Source organism: Photinus pyralis, unplaced genomic scaffold (genome assembly GCF_008802855.1).
Source record: "Photinus pyralis isolate 1611_PpyrPB1 unplaced genomic scaffold, Ppyr1.3 Ppyr1.4_LG9, whole genome shotgun sequence".
In the NCBI taxonomy this organism is placed as follows: Eukaryota; Metazoa; Arthropoda; class Insecta; order Coleoptera; family Lampyridae; genus Photinus; species Photinus pyralis.
Window position 1 is genome coordinate 8,767,853 of NW_022170878.1, and position 21,539 is coordinate 8,789,391.

At 44.0% G+C, this 21,539-nt stretch overlaps 1 protein-coding gene across 7 annotated transcripts in view; it reads right to left on the reverse strand.

Annotated features, from left to right (window-relative positions):
* Positions 1-278: 278 nt before the first annotated feature.
* LOC116181325 (ankyrin-3-like) overlaps positions 279-21,539 on the reverse strand; it is a 37,924-nt gene continuing 16,663 nt past the window's right edge. Inside the window, exons 1-11 of one of the 7 annotated variants that reach the window (XM_031501647.1) lie at positions 11,608-11,747; positions 6,325-6,426; positions 5,972-6,268; positions 3,517-3,672; positions 3,144-3,470; positions 2,816-3,092; positions 2,606-2,766; positions 2,352-2,555; positions 1,204-1,947; positions 980-1,157; positions 285-738 (exon numbers count right to left, since the gene is read on the reverse strand). In XM_031501647.1, coding sequence (XP_031357507.1) covers positions 569-738; positions 980-1,157; positions 1,204-1,947; positions 2,352-2,555; positions 2,606-2,766; positions 2,816-3,092; positions 3,144-3,470; positions 3,517-3,672; positions 5,972-6,268; positions 6,325-6,426; positions 11,608-11,628 — 2,637 coding nt within the window. In that variant the 5' untranslated portion in view covers positions 11,629-11,747 and the 3' untranslated portion in view covers positions 285-568. Of the gene's footprint in view, positions 776-979; positions 1,158-1,203; positions 1,948-2,255; positions 2,556-2,605; positions 2,767-2,815; positions 3,093-3,143; positions 3,471-3,516; positions 3,673-5,971; positions 6,269-6,324; positions 6,427-6,510; positions 6,677-11,607; positions 11,748-17,984; positions 18,067-21,539 lie in introns of those variants that run through there. The other 6 variants (XM_031501645.1, XM_031501644.1, XM_031501642.1 and 3 more) reach the window with 6 other exon arrangements.

Sequence of the window (21,539 nt, forward strand, 5' to 3'; positions counted from 1 at the left end):
GAGTTCAGCACAATCCGACCTCATTTTGTTTATAAAAAGGCACAACAGCACGGCGATGTGCAGCTTGTGCCGAACTCGGCTTCTGATCGCTCCATTGAAGAAATTGATACATAAAACACGTCATTACTGAGCCAGCCGAAGGCGAGTTCGGCATAATCCGATCCCAGTTTGTTAAAAAGGAGGCACAACGGCACGACTACGTTTTAGCCTTCGGCTTGCTCGGTAATGACTGCATTGCAGTAATTGTTGCCCCCGACGACTTCAAGCCTCGAACTTTTTTATAAAATCAAATTAAGTCTCGAAACCAAAGTGTTAACCTCGCACGGGGACCAAAATTTTGCACAATATGAAAACGCGTATGTTTTGAACCTGGTCAAGTCCAAAATCAAAATCTAGAACGCTGAGGGTTCAATTTTTATAAATTTCCTTTAGGAGGAGCTAGGATTTTGGACTTTTGACTAAATGGCCAAATAAAGTAGTACTCACATGGACATGGACGAGCATCCACACGCACACACTAATTTCGGTTTTGAAGCCACACAAAATCACTAAAAGCTCACTAGTTCGTTCAGTACCTACGCTTTGCAACAAAAATCAAAAGAATGAGATGAAAAAAATCGATGGAAAAATGAACCTGTGCGCAAAACTTACGGCTCAGAAGGGACGTGCCGTTGAAATACGGCAGATAGACGTGCTGCTCGTGAGGCGCCTGACCATATCCGTCCATAACATCCTCGACTGGTTAGCGCGAGCAAAAATTCCACAAATGTTGAGTCTGTAGGTACACATTTGCGTTTGTGTGAGGAAAATTGCGCTTTAGATTAATTCCCACGTTTTCGATTATTTAATAATTGAAAACGCCTAAACGCTGACCTAACTTTTTTAAAGAGGGACTCGTGGGTCGACCAAAAATAATGCGCACGTTATGATTGAAAGAAGCGCGATGTGAGCGGCTAGCGGGTGTGTTTCGGGCACCTACCTCCCTCCTCCTCGGAATCGGACATGAAGGTCTCCTGCATCGCTTCGGGCGCGACGACACGGTACTTTTCCTCGCCGACGTTGGGGCTGCCGGCGGGCGTTTCGGTGACGACCTTGAGGGTGTCGATCACGCTGATGTAGCCCTGCTTCTGGGCGATGTTGAGGGGGGTCTGGCCGTTCTGAAACCGAGGCGTGAGGGTCGAGTGCAGGGGGTGGGGGACTTACCGTCGTGACGGCGTTCGGTTGCGCCGAGTTTTCCAGGAGGATGTTGACGATGTTCGTGTGGCCCTGTTGGGCGGCCTGGTGGAGTGGCGTGTAGCCGATTGACGTGGTGGATTTGACGTTGGCCCCGTTGCCGAGGAGGAATTTGACCATGTTCGACTGGCCGTAGTGGCAAGCGACGTGGAGCGGTGTGTAGCCGCCTTTGGTTTGGGCGTCGACTTCGCCGCCGTTCTTCAGTAGGATTTCGGCGACGGGGACCCGATCTTCTTGCGCGCAGAGGTGGAGCGGGGTCAGTCCGTTTTTCGCTTGGTGGTTTACATCGGCGTTGTGTTCGAGTAGAAGCGACGTCATGTCGGTGTGGCCCTCTTGGGCGCTCAAGTGAAGCGGAGTGAAACCCGCCTTACTTTCGGCGCTCGGTTGGGCGCCGTACTCCAGCAGCGTGTTCGCGATATCCATCTGATTCTTTCGGGCCGCTATGTGCAAGGGAGTGTGTCCGTTTTTCGCAATCGCGTGCGGCGACGCGCCCTTGTCGAGTAGCAGAAGGGCGACGTTTTGGTGGTCGTAGTGGGAGGCTACGTGAAGAGGCGTCACGCCGTTTTTACCCTGCGAGTCAACCGGCGCTTCTTTTTGAAGAAGCAGCTTTGCTACCTTTATATTTCCGTATTTCGCCGCCAGGTGGAGTGGCGTAAAACCTTTTTTGGTTGTCGCGTTTAAAGAAGCCCCGTTGTCTAATAGAGCAGCCGCCACCTGGTGAAGTCCAAACTTAGTCTAAGAGACATGCGCATAGTGAATGTACCCAAAAAGAGCACAAAACGTATATCAAAATTTGGCACCAATTTTGCTATACGTTTTATGCTGAGCGGATACCCTAATTTTGGATACATACACAGTGAGGGAGGAGAAATGATAGAGTGCTAGGATTCAGAGAAGTGAGATGCATAGATTTTCCCTTTCAGTGAAAACAAAGACAAGAGTGCAACGAACAGTTTTATTTACACACACAGGGGAAGAAGAAGAAATGAAGAAAGGGAGTACCTACAAAGTGAGCGATTAGATTAGACAAGAAATTCTTGGTTTCTCATCCAAAATACATCAATTATATACGTTTGGGCAATGTGAGCTAGCAATCTTCTGGAAGTGAGTATTATTACCTCGTCTTGCCCCTCCTTGGCAGCGATATGGAGCGCGGTGTACATATCTTTCGTTGTCGTATCTACCTTGGCCCCGTGCTGCAAGAGCAGCATCACAATGTCTACGTTTCCTAGGCGCGAGGCGATATGCAGAGGTGTCTGCTGCTCGCGAGCGCGCGCGTCGACGTTGGCGCCGTTCCGCAGCAAAATTCGAATTATATCCGTCTGGCAACACAGCAATTAGACCACGCCTACCTGATGCAAAACGCGCTTACCTGATTCGCTCTCGCTGCCAGATGCAGAGGGGTCTCTCCGCGCACCGTCGGAACGTCCGGATTCGCCTCGTGTTGCAAAAGGTAGATCACAATATTCATGCATCCCATAAAACTGGCAACGTGGAGCGGAGTCAGCCCACTTTCGGTAGTCGCGCCGATACCTGCCGTAAATTGGTTAACCCGGACCCACTCGAAAGGCTCTAGACTTACTTGCGCCGTGCTTCAGAAGTAGCTCGACGACTTTAATGCGATTCTTCTTGCAAGCGATGTGAAGAGGGGTGAAACCGTTAAGCGCACGCGCGTTTGCGTCCGCCCCTCGGTCCAGCAGAAGCTTGGCAACCCTCGCGTGACCGCAGTGGGCGGCGACGTGGAGGGCTGTCAGATAGTCAACGGTAACCTCGTCGACTGGTGCACGGTGGTAAAGAAGAATGCGTGCAGCGTCGACGTGATCACCTTGCGCCGCCATGTGCAGTGGTGCCAGGCCGTTCTAAAATCCCCAACCGTCAAAAATACCATAGACACACACCCACCGCCTCACCTTAGTCTTAGAACTAATTGGTGCGCTACGCTCTAGGAGCATATCTACAACTTTCTCGTGGCCGCTACGCGCCGCGCAGTGGAGAGGTGTCAGTCCATCGCGCGTCTTCGACTCAATGTACGCCCCTCTATCTAATAACAAGGCCACCATATTCGTTTTGCCCCATTTCGCCGCTACGTGCAGGGGTGATATATTATGTTTGGCGGAGTAGTTCACATCTGCGCCTTTCTGTACAAGTAAATTTGCTATGGATTCGTTCCCGTAATGGGACGCTATGTGGAGGGGTGTAAATCCGGACTTTGAGGTGACATCCGGATTGTGTTCGTTCTGGAAAGAGACGATGAACTCCGATCGTGCGTGATTCGATGCTTACTTCTAAGAGTAATTTGGCCGCCTTCACGTCATCCTTCTTTGCGGCGATGTGGAGCGCGGGAAGCCTCACTTTTCCTCTGGTGTCGTTCTCCAAGAGCACCGTCACCACCTTATCGTGACCTTGTTGCATGGCCACCGCCAAAGGTGTAAAGCCATCCTAAGTGGGAGCAAAATGTAGAGGTTATGGTCGGTAAACATTCTACCCCACACCCCAACTCTTTCAATGATTTAGATAATCGCAATTGTATTGAGGTGGGACCAGTTTCTGCCCCCCTCCCCATCAATTAAACATTATTTCTTTACATCTCCAAGCGTGCACTTTGGTGTTTGGCCTTTCGCTATACCACCACATTATTGTTGGTTTTTGCGCCATTTTAACAAGTTAGGTGTTCGAGGGAGGGGGGGTTAATTCAGTTCGCACCTTTAAAGGAATGGAATGTTTCTTCCAGAAAAGAGGAATTGGACTTCCTTACAGAATGATCATTAAAAGCACGGAAGGCTAACCAACAGGGGGGGAGGGGGCGGAGTAGCAAATAGAAAAGCAAAGACCATCGGAAACGAAGTAATTGATATTAAGTTTATCGTAAAACCTTCTGTACTGGAGAGTATGGCTGGGGGAGGGGGGGATTCCACACCTCTCAAACCCCCGATGGGGCGTTCTATTTCAAAACGTTCAGGCCTTAAGGACTTTTTCCCAAAAATGATGGTGTAAGTGATGTGTACTACAGATTTGGTGAAATACAAACCGGGGGGTCTGGGGGGTATGGAATACCCCCAGGAAACGAAATAATTGATATTAAGTTTATTGTAAAACCTTCTGTAGTGCAGAGTATGGCCTGGGGGGTATCATAACCCCCAGGAAAGAGAGTTTTGATATTAAATTGATTGTAATACTTTCTATACTGGAGAGTATGGCTGGGAATACCCCCAGACCTCCCGGTGGTGCGTTACATACTTCAAACCATTCATCCCCTAAGGATCTTTTCCCAGAAATGATAGTCTAAGTGGTAAGTGTGCTAAATATTTTGAGAAATACAACACGGAGGGTCTGGGGAGTATCGAATACCCCCCCCCCCGAAAACGCGAGCTTTAATATAAAGTTTATGGTAACACCTTCTGTACTGGAGAGTATAGCCTAAGGGTATCATACCCCCCAGGAAACGAGAGATTTGATATTACGTTAATCGTAAAACCTTCTGTACTAGAGGATATATCGCTTGGGAGGGGGGGGGGGGATATCATACCTCTCAAACCCACCGGTGGAGCGTTCTATTTCAAAACGTTCAGGTCTTAAAGACTTTTCCCAAACATTATGGTATAAGTGGTAAGTGTACTAAACATTTTGAGAAATACGACGCCGGGGATCTGGGGAGTATGGAATCCCCCCCCTCCCCCCAAAACGCGAGCTTTGATATTAAGTTTATCGTAACACCTTCTGTACTGGAGAGTATGGCCTGGGGGGGGGGGTATGATGAAACGAGAGATTTGATATTGTTTCTTGTAAAAACTTCGATACTGGTGGGTATGGCTGGGGGGTTTTCCATACCCCCCAGGCCCCCCGGTGGTGCGTTCTACTTCAGAACGTTCGGCCCTTCAAGACTATTTCCCAAAAAAGATGTGTAAGTGGTAAGTGTACGAAACGTTTTGGGAAATACAACACCGAAGGGTCTGGGGGGCTATAGAATACCCCTATGGAGGCGAAGATCTATTGTAAAAAATAACCACGAGAGTTCGGAGGGTTTAGTTGTTTTTGGACCTGGGAAAACAGAGATTTGCTATTAAGACGTGAAAAAAAATTCTGTACTGGGTGGTATTCCATACCTCAAAACGGCCAGCCCTTAAAACTTTTCCAAAAATTATGACATATGTAGTAAGGGTATTAAGTATTTTGGGGAAGAATATAAAACCGCACCAACTATACGTTCCGCCACAAGACGTTTAGAGAATTATTCTCATAACAGTTTTCGTCAAGACCTCATTGAACTCTTAGCACCGTGGGTCTGGAGGGAGGGTAAAGTACCCCTAGGAGAAGAGGAAAGTGATCAACTCCTACAGAGTGATCATAAAAAGATGCTGCACACAGTGAACGCTTGGAAATAAGACGTAGCACTGCTGGGACATGGGGGTAAATAGTGATGAGTTCCGTTGGTATTTTGAAGAAAAACAGCACGGGCGCGGGGGGAGTAAACTTTTTGAGAGAGGAGGTCCTATTTGTTCAAAGTGAGCGCTTAATGGTTCCCAGAATAACTACAAAAATGTTTAAAATGGGGAGGGGGCCCCCTGGGAGTATATATTACCCCCTCCCCCACCCTTAATCTTAATGGAACGCATAAGGATTTCATGATAAATGTAAAGAAATTTTAAAACGGGGAGGAGAGAACCAATGACAATTGCGTTTGTCAAAATAGAATCAGTTATGGAAATATCGCAGAGGGGGCGATCGAGTCGGTGCTTACCTCCGTCGCTAAGCTTTGATTGGCGCCATTCGCCAGAAGGTACTTGACGACGTTGTCGTGGTTTTCTTGAGCGGCCATATAAAGCGGCGTGAATCCATTTTGACTTTGGACGTTAACAGAAGCGCCGTGATGGACAAGTAATCTAACTACATCTTCTTGTCCGGCTAGGGAAGCGATATGAAGCGCTGTGTTGCCCTTTTTCGTGGCCGAATCGACGGCCGCCCCACGTTTCAGCAACTCCTCGACCACCTGCACGTGGCCATCCTTCGACGCCAGGTGCAGCGCGTTAAGCCCATTCTGTAAGGCATCATCGTCGCAAAACGGCCCTTAAGATATAAACCCCAAAAGCTTACCGCATTGCTAGTGTTGATGTCGATGTTCTGCTTGAGATGCTCGAGGACCTTGTCGAGGTGACCAGCACGCGCCGCGCGCAGAAAGGACGTATTGCCGTCGGACTGCAACAATATTATTACGTAATTAGAATGTGACGTCACTTAACACTATAGCCACCCTACAAGTGGAAATCAATGCGCGCTTACCATGCAGGGCAGTCTGAAGCACAAAGGCATCCTTAATCGCCCTAACTCATCTCAACAGGTGCGGCGATTCAAACTTGTAAAAATTCTCAAAAAGATCATTCTCCCCCCGAAATATAATTGCCAAAGGGGCGTATAAAGTTCATCCAAAAATAAAAATATGCATCAAAAACACCGGCGGCCCGGCGGCCGTACGAAGATGGTTTGCTAAAACACGTTCCGACGCCGCGCCTTGCGACGTAAGCGTTCAATAAAAGCGTCGCGACGGCGCGTCCCGCTCCTACTGCCGCCCCTTCGTGTAAACCGCCACCGTGAAAATATTTGGGCCTTTCGAGGCAGAGACACGCGAGTCGATTTTTTAAATTTAATTTTCTGGTCGCGTGACTGTCGCCCCTAAAAAACTTTTGACATTTTCAGTTCGTCCGCACAGAATAAGATATCGCTACAAGTTTATTAATTTCGGGTGACACAGTTTCCTGAAAGCCGTAGAAAAAGATCCTGGCACCGTTTCATAAATAATTATTAGCAATGGGGAGGTTGAGTAGGGGGTGTAAAACAAAAGCGAAGAAAATGAACAATTGGCGAAGTTACGAAGTCACGAAGTGCAATCCGGCCCTTAAACGCAGAAAGTGAACACTTACTAGGCTGGGGCCGGCCTCCTGGCAAATACAAGCACTTATCGACACACAAGCGCGAGGGGGGGGGGGATTCTAGAAATGTGGATGAGTATTTGAAAAATTCCCTGCATTTGTGAAGGAAAGACAATTGCTGTTTTCTTGCTAAGGCATATTCCAAACCCCCCCCCCCCCACTCCGAGACCCCCAGTGCTACATTTTTCATTCAAACGTTTCTGCAACAGCATGTCTGTGTGTGTGGTGGGGGGCTGCATGCGCTTTGGGTCTGGTAACCCCTCAGCAAAAAGGAAGAGAGGTTTCAGGTTTCTTTCCTGAAGAAAGATATTCCCCCCCCCCCTCCTCACCTACTTTCATTACTAAATCCGTTCAGCCTTCGCCATCCTTATGACGACTTTTCAGTGAGCAACGGAATTATTTTCCCAAAAGGGATATTCAAAGAGGACCATGTAAATGGTGGGGATTGCACACGTTTTGGGGAAGCACGCAGCACCGGGAGGGTCTGGAATATATCTCAGAAAAAAAAGAGAGATTTAGGTTCTGGGAGAGAACTTCGTGGATAGGCACGTGGAGCAACATTGCATTTTTGGATCCTGTGGGATATCTATTCCTGATGGATCTGAGGCATTTGAAGGATATGGAGGATTTGAACGATTCGAAGAATCCGAGGATTCCGTAGAATCCCACGAACCTAAAGAATCCGAAGAATTTGAAGGATACAATGAAACCGAACTATACGATAGATCAAAGAATTCAAAAAATGAAATAAGTACAGAGAACGTGTAGAATTCGAAAAAAGAACCCGAGGGATCAAAAGAACCCGAAGAATACGAAGCAAACAATGGGAAAAATCCGATGTATCCGTGAAATATCCCCCAGGAAAGGAACAGTTGCTTCAGGTTTTGGTGGAGAACTTCACCGAGAGGTGATTCTCCGATCCTGTGAGATAGTCCATTCATGATTTGTGGAGGATTTGAAAGGTACGTGGTGTTATCATTGTATTTTGCGATCCTGTAGGATATTCTATTAAACCCCCTCCCCCACACGTATTACGTTGTTCCATCATTTCTGACAGAAGACAGCAGCATATCTTCCTGGGGGAATTCCATAGCCCCCAGACCCCCGGGTTCTACAGTCTTCCGTGATGATTCTATGTCTCTTTCCTAGGGGTCTGGACATCATAGAAAGCTATGTGGGGCACCATTGAATTTTGCGATCCTTTAGGATATTCCCATCCCTCTCCCCCCAACGTATCATTTCTGAAGGAAGACAGTTGAATTTTTCCTGAGAGGGGGGATTTCATATCCTCCAATGGAAATAGGGCGAGGTTTCAGGTTCTGGGGGAGAACTTTATAGGGAAGTATGGTGTACCACTGGATTTTCCGATCTTGTACGATATTCCACTCATCCCTCTTTCCCAATGTATTACGGTGTTACTTCATCATTTCTTAAGGAAGTCGCATTTCTTGCTCCTTTTCCTAGAGAGATTCCATAATCTCCACATCCCCTGGTTTTACATTCTTCCGTAAAGATTCTTTGTTTATTTCCTGGAGGTATTCCCCCCGGATCCTCCGATTCTACGTTTTTCCCCAAAACGTTCGGTATGTGGGGTACCACTGGATTTTCCAATCTTGTAGGATACTCCATTCACCCCCCCCCCTTCCCCCAACACCAACACCTTGTTCTTTCACCATTTACAAGAGAGTTGCATTTCTCCTTTTCCTGGTTGGGGGGGGGGGGGGGTTCAATACCCCCCAGGAAAAAAGGATAGAGGTTTCAGATTCTGGGGTAGAATAGTATTTACACCATATTTTTTTACAGATTCTGCATAGCTGAACCTTTGAGGAAAACACCCCGGACAAAACAGGGATAGAGGTCTCAGGTCCTGGGGGGTACCATTGGATTTTCCGACCCTGCAGGATATTACACTCACCCCCTCCCCCAACGTATTACGTTGACCTTTCATCATTTCTGAAGGAAGACAGTCGCAATTTTCTTTTTCCTGGGGGTATTCCTTACCCCTCAGACCTCGGTTCTACGTCTTTCTCCAAAACGAAAGAATAAAAAAAATTTGCTATTACTTGCGTTTTGTTCGTCCGTCCGGACCCACTTCTGCAGTTTTGAACTACTTCTAGGGGAATGGTTCTAGAGTCCTGGAATGCAGTAGGTAGCCTATACCTTGAAGATGTGCCAGACGGCCATCAAATTTTCTGTCTAAAAGCCCCCCCCCTCCCCCCTCCTCACGAATTATTTCCTGAGATGCTGTTTTTGAAAGTAAAACGTGCATAACTTTTACATACGACAACCAATTGGTCTCAGATTTTGCATACGCATGCCTTTAGTGGCGTCAAGTTAAACTTTAGAAAAGGGGGGGGTCAACACAACACCCTTCATGGTATTCTAGTTAAAAGTCTCATCGAAATAAATTGGTTTGTACAAACTATAACTTTCCCGTGCGACTTTTTTTCGAGGTCAGTGAGGGGGTTAAAAATTAATTTAAGACAGTCACATTTCTCTACCTCCCAGAAAAAAAGGGTCTTAGTTCCTTTCCAAAACGTTCATGACTGGGGGGTCTGGGGGAAAAGGCAAAAAGAAAGAGGAAAGTTTCAAGTGTATGTGGGGTACCACTGGGTATTCCGATTCTGGAGGATATTCGCCTCCCCCCCCCCAACACATTACGTCGTTCTACCGACAGTTCTCTTTTTCCTGGCGTGGAGGGGGGGGGGATTCAATTCTCCCAGACGTAGCACCGAGCAGTGTGGGGGGTATGGATTACCTCCAAGGAAAAAAGAATAGAGGTTTCAGATTCTGCGGTAGAACTACATCGAAAGGTAAGTGGGGTGCCACTGGATTATTCGATCCATTCATCCTTCTCGCCCCAGCACATTACCTTGTTCTTTCACCATTTACATTGTTGGGTGGGAGGGTTAATCCCCCAATACCCCCCAGGAAAAACGGATAGAGATTTCAGAGAGGTTTCAGATTCTGGGGTTCTTCTGCCGTTTTGAACTACTTCTAGGGGAATGGTTCTAGAGTCCTGGAATGCAGTAGGTAGCCTATACCTTTGAAGGTGTGCCAGACGGCCATCAAATTTTCTGTCCAAAAGCCCCCCCCCCCCTCCCCACGAATTATTTCCTGAGATGCTGTTTTTGAAAGTAAAACGTGCATAACTTTTACATACGACAAGGGGGGGGGGGGTCAACACAACACCCTTCATGGTATTCTAATTAAAGGTCTCATCGAAATAAATTGGTTTGTACAAACTATAACTTTCCCGTGCGACTTTTTTTCGAGGTCAGTGAGCGACGGGCCCTGAGGGGGAGGGGGGTTAAAAATTAATTTAAGACAGTCGCATTTCTCTACCTCCCAGGAAAAAAAGGATAGAGGTTTCAGATTCTGAGGGAGAACTTTTTCCGATCCTGTAGGATATTCCATTAAACCCCTTCCCCACCTTTCAACGTATTACGTTGTTCTTTCATCATTTGTGAAGGAAGACAGTCGCATTTTTCCTTTTCCTTGGGGAACTCCATCCCTCAGGCCTACATTTCTTACGACGAAAGCGCCTTAACTACGCTTGTGATCATCTTTGAGAGAGAAACACCGGATTTTCTTTTCCTAGCGAGTCTAATTCGATGGCTCTCCCTCAGAAAGAATTATGTCTGAGGGTATGGAATTAGGTACCTAAAACCTAATCCATCACTTGGAACTTTTAGATCTCACAACTAAAAGTACCTTCCGTAGTCATTTTAGAAAATGCCCCAATTTTGCTTCTCTAAGTCTCCCAAATTCGTATTATGGCATTGCAACAAACCTGCAGCAGCTGCAATTCGCATATGCGACAAGTCACGCAAAGTTAATTACTCTCCAGAATGGAGTATAAAAGGCATCCACCCGTTTGCGTCACGCGGGTGTCATTATCACCACGTTCGATGGAGGTTAATTATGGTGGTTTGACGTACGACCAAAATCGATACCTTCGGACATCGTTCAGAAAACTGCAACTCTTCCGTTCGTTTCGTCGGGTTACGTCAAAGTTGTTTCGGCCGTTTTTATACGAAAATCGATGTCTTTAAATATGCACCCCCGTTGGAAGCGATCCAAGGCACTTGGTCATTTTCGTTCCTTTTCCGATTACTAGACGCAAGTGAACTGTAATTACCTCGAAACACAAAAGGGTAAAGCTATCAATATTGAGGGCGCAGACAGCAGTCAGACATAAATTCGATCGAAAACGAAAATAAAATCTATTTTTAATTTGATTCTGACGTGTATCCAAGGTTTCCCCGAAACTATCACCATCCACCGTGGCACCTGTTCGGAATTCTAGGGGTCGTACTCACGCGTTAAATTATTTTATTAACACACACGCCGAGTTTGAAAACTTTAATTGGAAACGTGCCAAACTATGCCGACTATATCGATTCGCGCAGCAGACACACATCTGGAGAAAGATGAAAAAGGTGCTCACCTGTCCATTTTCCGTAACCATATTTGGTCCCTAAAACACTATCACGTTTTACTAAAATAATACTTTGAGCAAATTCAGAGACTACGGTGCCGGCATTTCTCTGCAGTATGACCAGCAAGTTGCCACTGAAATGGGTGAGCGAGCCAATGGCACCGCTCGGCCCGAGTATCGAGCGGAAAACAGCTTTGATAAAGCGTCGAGGGGGTAGTTTTCGCTACCCTCCTCCGTGACACCACTACTCCACATTCGGGGTCGATAAGGCCCGTCTCACAGTCGAGAAACTCCTTTTTTTTTTAATCCGCACGCGCGCGCCCCGTGTGAACGCGGCTCGCTTGATTAACGTTCGCCTAATGAATTTTAATGTGAGTTACCTTTATTCTTCCGGCTTGATTTTAATGTCGCATCCTAAACGTTCCGCAACAGCGCTCGCTTGGTATAATTCGATTAGGGCCATCCTCGTTATCGACGTCCTAACGTCATCAAAAATTTACCAAGCCGCGATCAATTCCCATTCGCCGAGATTTTGAAGAGGAAACGGTGCGGAAGGAGAGCAGGTGCGAGGAGCAAACAATGACAGTCGTCAAGTGCGTAATCGATTTGTAAATTTTATTGCTCCTGGAACCTATCAAAGAGACCGGCTTTTATACGCGTACAAAACACAGATGAAGCATTGCGCTATTATAAAAAAATTTCGGTCGGCATGTTTCTTCTACGTATCAAAAGACGATTAACAGAAACGTTTCCTTGGTAACGTAAAATAAACGTTTTCAGTCATCACTAACTTTATGATAATTTTTGAGAACCAATTCCTAGCACTCGGAGGTCTGGGGGGGGGGGGGCATGGGAAAAAGGATCGTGAATGCAGGGAGCAAGTTCCTAGAGGTTTGTGGGGAACCATTGAATCAATCCCATGAATCTGAGAACCTCAGACCCCCCCCCCCCCCCGGTGCTGCTATCTTTCCAAAACCGTGTACATTCCTCAACCCTTACAGGATCACTTCTAAGGGACGCCCAGTGCCAGTCAAACATAATGCGGTGGTATACAAAAATCATCAGAACGGTTTTAAAAAGTTGGTGAAAAATGTACCATGAGAGGGAGAGCCACCGAATTATTGGTTCCTAGTCCCGGGTGTCTGAGTGGTGTAGCATTCTATGGAAACCTCCCCGCGAGAGTCTGTGGGTATGGAGTACTCCCAGATAACGAAGAAGGTCACCGAGGGGCGTCTCTTAAACATGATCGTGTAAGTATTGAAGCGCGTAGAAGTTATTAGCACCGGGGGGTTTGGGGGTCCCAGTCAATACAATATAAATAAAGAATTCTCAGTTTCAAGGGGGGGGGGGGGGCACTGAAGGGAATATCATTGCAGAGAGAAAAATTCAATGGTTCCCCAAAAATTTCCTCCTCAATCTGAAAATCTTCATTTTACTGGGGGATCTCCCCCTGGTATAACGATCTCTTCGTGTACACCCTCAACAGTGTAAGTGCTGAGGATTGTCCGAGTCTAAAGGTACTTCCAAAAAATTAAAAAGGTACCCACCGAGGGTATATGGCCGTGTGTGAGTATTGAAAATTAGCACCGGGGGGTCTGGAATACCTCCCAGTCAGTACCCCCAATAAATGGAGGTCTCAGGTTCAGAAGGAAAGCAAAATTCAATGGTTCCCCAAAAATCTCTCGGTGACGTTTTCCTCTCAATCAGAAAACCTCCATCATTTTACCGGGAGACATTTCATACACCCCCGACCCCCCACGGTATTACGAAGTTTCCCAAAACGTGTACATACCTCAACCGTTTAAGTGATGAGGGTTGTACACGTCGGGAATTTAGGGGTTCCTCCAGAAGATGAAGGGAATAGTAAAATACAGGGGGCGCTCAAGTGGTTTGTCCCTTAAAAATGATCGTGTACACATTTTAGAAAAAAACGTAGCACCGGGGGTGTAATCCCCCCCCCCCCATCAATATCTCCAGGTAATAAAGAAAGTCCTCAGACAGGGGAGAAAGCAAAATTCAATGATTCCCCATAACCTCTCGGTGATGTTTCCCCCTCAATCTGAAAACCTCCGTTCTACAGGGATTATTCCATACCATCACCAACAACAACAACAATCCCCCACCCCTGAACTCACCGAGTGGTTTGTGGGAAACCAAATGGAGTATACTCCAGGAAAGCAAAATGGCCCCCAAAAAACTCTCGGTGAAGTTTTCCCCTTGAATCTAGCGGTTAACCTCCTTCATTTTACTGGGAAGGGGGGGGGGGGTATTGCATACCCCCCAGACCTTCCCGGTGTTACTACCGTTCCACAGGGGGTATTTCATATCAAAACCACAACACCTCCACCCTCCGATGTTGCGACCGTTCACAAAACGTCTACATTCCTCAACCGTGTAAATGCTAAAGGGTTGTACAAATATCCGCGGGAGTCTGGAGTTTCCTCCAGAAGATGAAAAAGGTAGTTTAATTCAGGGAGGCCCTCAAGGGGTTTGTCCCTTAAACGTGTAAGTATTTAAAGTGTACAGGTTTTGGAAAAAAAACACAACCGAGAAGTCGGGAATACCCCCCCAGTCAATACCTCCAGTTAATAAAGAGAGTTCTCAGACTCAGGGTGAAACAACATTCTATGGTTCTTCAAAAACCTCTCGGTGAAGTTTTCCCCTGAGTTTGAGAAACTCCTTCGTTTTACTAAGGGTACCGTTCTATACTCCCCGATGTTACGACCATACCCAAAACGTCTACATCCCTCAACCGTATAACTGCCGAGGGTAAAACATTTTTTGAGGACAAAAATCCTCGGGGGTGTAATTCAGCGAAACCATTGGATTGAATATCCTCAAAAAATGCAATGGTTCCCTAAAAACTTCAGTGAAGTTTACCCCTCAATTTGAAAATCTTGTTCATTTTGCTAGGGGGTATTGCATCCCCCCCCCCCCTCCCGGCATAACGATCTCTCCCAAAACGTGTACGTCCCTCAACCGTGTAAGTGCTGGGGATTGTACATGTTTTCTTCCAGAAAATGGCGAAGGTGTAAGTATTCAAAGGGTGTACAAGTTTTGACAAAAAAACGTCGCACAGGGGCGAGGGGGGGGGGGCGGTCTGGAAAAAATCCAATAAATAGAATTCTCAGATTCAGGAGGAAAACAAAACTCAATGGTTACCCAAAAATCGCCAGGTGAAGTTTTCCCCTGAACCTGAAAACCTTCATCATTTTACCGGGGGGTATTACATACACCCTAGCCCCCCCCCCACGCCCTGTGTTACGAACTTTTCCAAAACGTGTACATCCCTCAACCATCTAAATGCTGGGAGTTGTACACGTTTTGCGGGAACACGTCCTCGGCAGTTTAAGGGTTCCTCCAGAAGATGAAGGATGTAGTTAAATACAGGGGGCCCCCAAGGAGTTTGACCCTTAAACATGACCCTGTACGTATCGAAGGGTATACACATTTTGGAAATAAACTCTCGGTGAAGTTTCCAAATAGGGTTTTATGGGGAAAGCTGAATTCACCGACAGGTTTGTGGGGAACCATTGAATGGAATATGCTCCAGGAAAGCAAAATCTAAACTCTCGGTAAAATTTTCCCCCTGAATCTGTTAACCTCCTTCATTTACTGAGGGGTATTCAATACCCGGGTATAGAATACCCCCCAGTCAATACTTCGAGTAAATGAATAGAGTTCTCAGATTCAGAAGCACCAAGGGGTTCGTCCCTGAAACAGGGTGTATAAGTAATCAAAGGTGAACAGGTTTTGGAAAAAAACATAACCGAGAGGTCGGCCCCCCCCCCCCCCGTCAATACCCACAGTCCAGAGAGTCCTCAGACTCGGAGGAAAACAAATTTCAATGGTTCCCCAAAAACCTCTCGGTGAAGTTTCCTCCCTCACTTCACTGGTGGTATTCCATACCCTACGTGCTTCTCCAAAACCGTGTATAGTTCTCAGCATTTGCACGGTCATGTCTGAGGAAGAGCTATCGCAGCTTTCTTCCTTGGGGAGTATTATATACCACCTAGGCATCCCGTGCTAAGAAAAGATGGCGCTCCCTCAAAAACTATCAGAGCGATAATAGATTGTAAACCTTTTGGTTGGAGGGAAATCGACAGAATTACCTTTTCCCATCACTGAACGTCCGGGTGGTGTTGAATACTCCTCAAGAAAGGACGATACGATGGACCTCCCTTAGAAATGATCGTGTAAGTGTTACTGTTGGGGGATGTACACATTTTTAGAAAGAAAGTCTGGAATACCCCTCAGTAAAAAGGAAGGAGGTTACCAGATTCAGGGGGAAAAGGTCACCGAGAGGTTTTTTGTGGAACCATTGAATTTGGCTTTTCTGAAGGATACCCTATTCGTTCCCAACGAACCCAGCGGTGAATTCAAGCTCTCCCCCTGAATCTGAAAACTCTTTTTATTTACTGGAAGTGTTGACTGGGAGGTATTTCAGACCTCCCGGTGCTACGTTTCTTTACCAAGCGTGTACACTCCTCAAGACTTACACGATACGTATTCCCCCTTGAGGTTTTGGACAACGCAGCACCAGGGGGTATGGGGGGGAAGGGGTATTCTTCTTCTCAGACTCAGGAGGAAAGCTGAATTCTTCGAAGCGTATGTGGAGAGCCCTGAATTTAATATGCTCCAGGAAGTATGGAAGGGTGTACACGTTTTCGATAAAAGACGTAGAACCGGGGGTCTGGGGAGTGTAGAATACACTCCAGTTAATACCACCAGAGAGCTCTTGGATTCAGGGGAGATTCAATGGTTCCTCGCAAACCTCCTTCATTCAGTGCATACTCCCCACCCCACCTCCGGTACTAAGTCAGTTTTGCCAAAACGTCACTTCTAAAGGATGGATATGATCTCGTTCTTTCCTGGAGAGTATTTCATACCGCCCAGACACCCAGTGCCAGGAAAACATAAATAGATGGTTCTCCGTCAAAAAACATCAGAAGGTGAAGACTGTAAACGTTTTGGAAAATGTAGCACGGGAATTACCTTTACGAGGACCAGACGGGGGGGGGCTAGGTGGTACGGAATACAGCCCCTGTAAAGATTCTGAGATTCAGGGGGAAAACCTCAAAGCGGGGTTTTTGGAGAACAATTGAATTTTTCTTTCCCGGAGGGCATTCTATTCTGATACTGTTACGTTAAAAGTTGTCCTCTCTTTTTTTTAAAGGAAGGCTATCTGTCCTCGCATGTTTCTGCTACGTATCAAACGAATGCAAGGAGGAACGTTTTATTCGTAGGTTTTAGAAACGTCACACTCGAACATAACAATTTCATGTTTTTTCTATGTATAAAAAAAACGTTTCAGAAACGTTTATTTTGGAACTTAATTATCACGAGGCGAGCTCGAAATTGTTAAAATTATCAAGAAAGTCGCGTGCACCCAAATGACTAATTCGACACGAAACATGCACGCTGCAGTACCCCTTCAATTGATTTATATTTTTTTTGTTGGTCGCGTTTGCGGGGCGTTCAGCGACCCCCGGGAACCGTGCAGGTATTAGGGCGACCCTTTTTTCGTGCCTAATTAATTAGTAATCGACGGTAACGGCATAGTAATTATGCAGGAATGCGTGTACCGCACATGACTAATAAAACATTACACAAATCGCGGCGATTACGAAATACGCGTTGATTTGAATGCAAAGCGGCGGCGTTTGCCAAAATCTATTTTTAAAATTTATGTCTTCTGTTTACGTTTCGTGTCGATCTAAGTTTTCGAATGTTAATGTTAACAATGTGCGGCTTAATGAATTTCAGTTCCGCTGCTGATGCCATTTGACGTACGCGTTCGCATTTCAAATTTCCAACTGCAGGAAAAATAGTTAATTGTATCAGGAGTGCAGATCTCGACAAATTTGTATCAGGATCACAGAAGGGAAACTACCTACCAAATTGAGAACTAGTTACTGCGCTAGTAGTTAATTGTATTAGGAGCTCAGAAAATAGTATCAGGAGTACAGGACATTTCCCTGAAACCTGTTGCATTATATTGAAAAAAATTGCAATGACGTAATGCACTGTACCTTCCAAATGATTTAATGAAAGTTCAAGTCCATTCCCATCATGCAAATATTAAATAATGACAGTGATTGGTCTCATTACGAGCGGCACCTACACGAAGCACTTCCTTTTTTTATCGATCGCAATTAGGTACCCCAAAATTAGCGGTCGCGCGCCTGATTCCGTACTTAGATAAACGACGCACCGCACGAGTGCATATCCCTTCGACCTCGATTACAATTTGTAATAAATCGATATGGTCGCCTGGTAGTTTTTCCCCTTTGGACGCGCGCCAAACGAGACTACTTGCCGTTCGAGTGATTTATTTTTAATTGAACAGATGCATGACGTAATCACATTTGAAAAAAATCGCTTACCGTCGTCGTCAGACTGGAAACGGACGCCGATTTGTTATCCTCCATCGTTAGTAGAAAAGCGTATAAAAACGTATCAAAAACACTGCAAATAAGTCAAAATTTGATTCTGCACTTTGGTAATTTTTTTTCGGGCCGAGCTCGTCGATACGAAACTGCAAGTTGCACGCACCGGCCTCGGTTGCCAAAAAAACCGAAACTTCCAATAAAAATAACTGCAGCAGCGAGAGCAGATGGCCCGAAATTTTTTCCAATTGAATCACAGGCGAAACTTGAAAGGTTCATTAGCCGTGGAGAAATTTAGGCAACGCGGTCAATTGGATGAGGGTTAATTTAATCAGCGTACCTTTAATTAAAATCCCTATTAGCGAATTTTAATCCGATGGAGTTTTGTGAAGAAGGGAAGATCGTGTTTTAATGTGCACAGCAAGGTGCAAGCAATGAAGAAGCTGCAGAAGAAGAGAAGGTTAAAAACGCTGAAAGATAATGGTGGAGCAATAAGATCGACTCAGGACGTATTATTCTCGAAAATTTCTGCATTAACTCAATGTTCTCCCCTTTAAGCTTAAACCCTTCGGCTCGCTCGGCACTAATTAATAAATAAAATAAATAAAATAAATAAAATAAATAAAATAAATAAAATAAATTAAATAAATTAAATAAATTAAATAAATAAAATAAATAAAATAAATAAAATAAATAAAATAAATAAAATAAATAAAATAAATAAAATAAATAAAATAAATAAAATAAATAAAATAAATAAAATCTCGTGCAAAATGTGTCTATGCTGAGCGAGTCAAATATGAGTTAGACATAAATTTCCTTACCCCATCAGCACTTTGCTTTGCCTAGGTTTGTAGAATTTTCAGGTTTATTCCGGAATTCGAAAATTTCGGGATAAAGTCATTTAAAAACCTAAGAATTTTTAATTGGAAACCGAAAATTTCCAATTTATACCCAGGTTTATACTGGAATTTTTGAAATAGCTTCTACATTTCCTAGATTTTCAGGAATGACCGAGGTTTTTTCGAAATTTCAAAATTTAAGATAAAGATTACAGAATTTTTGTAACAAAACTAAAGTTCTAAATTTTAAAATGAAACTCCTAAGTAAAGACCCAATATTTCTGTTTATTACGGAATTTCCGTGTTTTGTAGAAATGCTTGAAATAAAGTGGATATTTCAAAAGCCAAAATCAGAAAAAGGCGGAATTTCCAAGTTGAAGCCGAATTCCCTGGTGTACACAAAACCTGGACAGAATAGAGGTCTGATGGGGTAAGTTAATTTATGTCGAACTCATATTTGACTCGCTCAGCATTGATGCATACTTGGAATTACAGACGGTATTTGGAAAATGCCTAGATCAACTCAATATTTTTCGGCTTAAACTCCAAAACTTCGAGTTAAATTTGGGAATTGAAATGCTATCCCGAAAGTTCAGAAATAAAACTGAATATTTAAGATTGAACTACGAAATTCTGAAGAAACTGGGAAAAAACTCCGTCCCGAATAAACTATCGGAAATTGTGCTTCAACTGCAATTTAGACGTGATTTCGAAAATTCCGGTATAACCTGACAATTGTCAGCCTTAAATTTCCAAATTCCGAAAATTGCGAGTTTTCAAGATGGGAAATATCGACGTTATTTCCGAAATAAACCAGAAAATTATACTTTAATTTGGAAATTTAGGTGATTTAAAAATTCTGGTATAAACTGAAAATTTCGGGTCCGCATTTGAAAATTCCAATTTTCTTTATCCCGAACATTTCGCAATAAACTCAAAAAATATAGATCCCTTAAGTAACGAAAAATCGACTTGATTTCGAAAGTGTTGGATACAACACGAAAATTGTACAAATAATACTTTTAAACTTTGAAAATTCTGGTATGTACCTATTCAAAAATTTGAGGTTATACTTGAAAATTCCGTCTAAAATTTGGAAATTTAAACTCAGAAAGTTTCTAAGCTTGGAAATTCATTCCGGAAATTCCGGTATAAAATGCAAATTTTTAGTTTATACGGGAATTTTTAAAATAACGTCTAAATTTGCAAGTTGAGTTACAGTTTCCAAGTTTTTTAGAAACTTTGGGAAATTTCCAAGTTTAAGGACTGAGTGTAATGCACAACGTTCGGAATAAAGTCGTCCAAATTTAAATCGTAATTTTTAAGTATATTCCCATATTTTCGAGTGTATACCGGAAATTGCGAAGTAGTGTTGCACTATTTCCGTGTTTTTTTTTCGAAATTTCGGAACAAAGTCGTTATTACACAGCGTAAAACCCGTAATGTCCGAGTTTATTGGGGGCATTTCGGGCTAAAATTGGAATTTCAAAATTTAAGTTGCAAATTTTAAGTGTAAGCCGAACGTTATCAGTTTATACCGGAATTTTCCGCATAGCTTTTAAATATCCAAGTTGAAGTTGAATTTACTAGTTTATTCCGGAATCTCCGGATTTTTCCCCCAAAGGTTTCGGGATAAAGTCGTTAACTCCTAGCTTAAGACCCGTCATTTATGAGTTTAATGTAAACCGAAAATTGCCCAAATATTTCAATTTATTCCGGAATTTCTGTGTTTTTTAGAGATATTTGAAATAAATAAGTCGATATTTTAAAAGTCAAAAATCGAAACTTATCGCCTTATACCGGAATTTTTCAGACGTTTACATTTTCCAGTGGAAGTACAATTTCAAAGTTTATTCCGGAACATCCGAAATTTTCAGTATAAAGTGGATATTCCTCATTTCTGAGTTTTATGCGGAATTTTCGGGACAAAGTTGCAATTTCAAAATTTAAGGCGGAATTTCCAAGCTGAAACCCAATTCGCTGGTTTACTATTCTACAATTTTCCGAAATGTTTCAGGATACAGGTTTAAAAACCCGTAATTTTTGAGTTTAATTTGGAATTTATTAGTGTAAGCCAAAATTTGTCAGTTTATGTGTAATCTTTGAAATAACGTCTAAATTTCCTAGTTTTTTTTTTGGAATCTCAGGGATATACGCTCGAAATTTGGCAGTTTAAACCGGAATTTATGAAGTAAAAGCCGAAATTTAACATAAATTGACTTAGGTTTGACTCGCGGTGTGGCGAACGAGTCGAAGGCGAGTTTGCTACAAATTGACCTACCCTACCCCATCAGACCTTCTACGCAAAAGTGACGGTTTTAAAGCCAGTGCCAATGCTGAGCGAGTCAAATGTGAGTTCGACATACATTAAATTACCCCATGAGAAGACCTCTGTTCTGCCCAGGTTTTGTGTAAACTAGGGAATTCGGCTTCAACTTGGAAATTCCGCCGAAATGGCAACTTTGGTCTGATGTCCGTAATAAACTCAGAAATTACGAGTTTTTTAAGTACAGAAATATCCCAAAGTTTTTAAAAACCCGAAAATTCCTAAGAAATTGTACTTCAACTTGAAAATGCAAATGATATTTGAAACATTCCGCTATAATCGAACAATTTTCTAATCTTGGCTTTTGAAAAATCCACTTTATTTGAAGTATTTTTACAAAACACGGAAATTCCGTAATAAACGAAAATATTGGGCTTTATACTT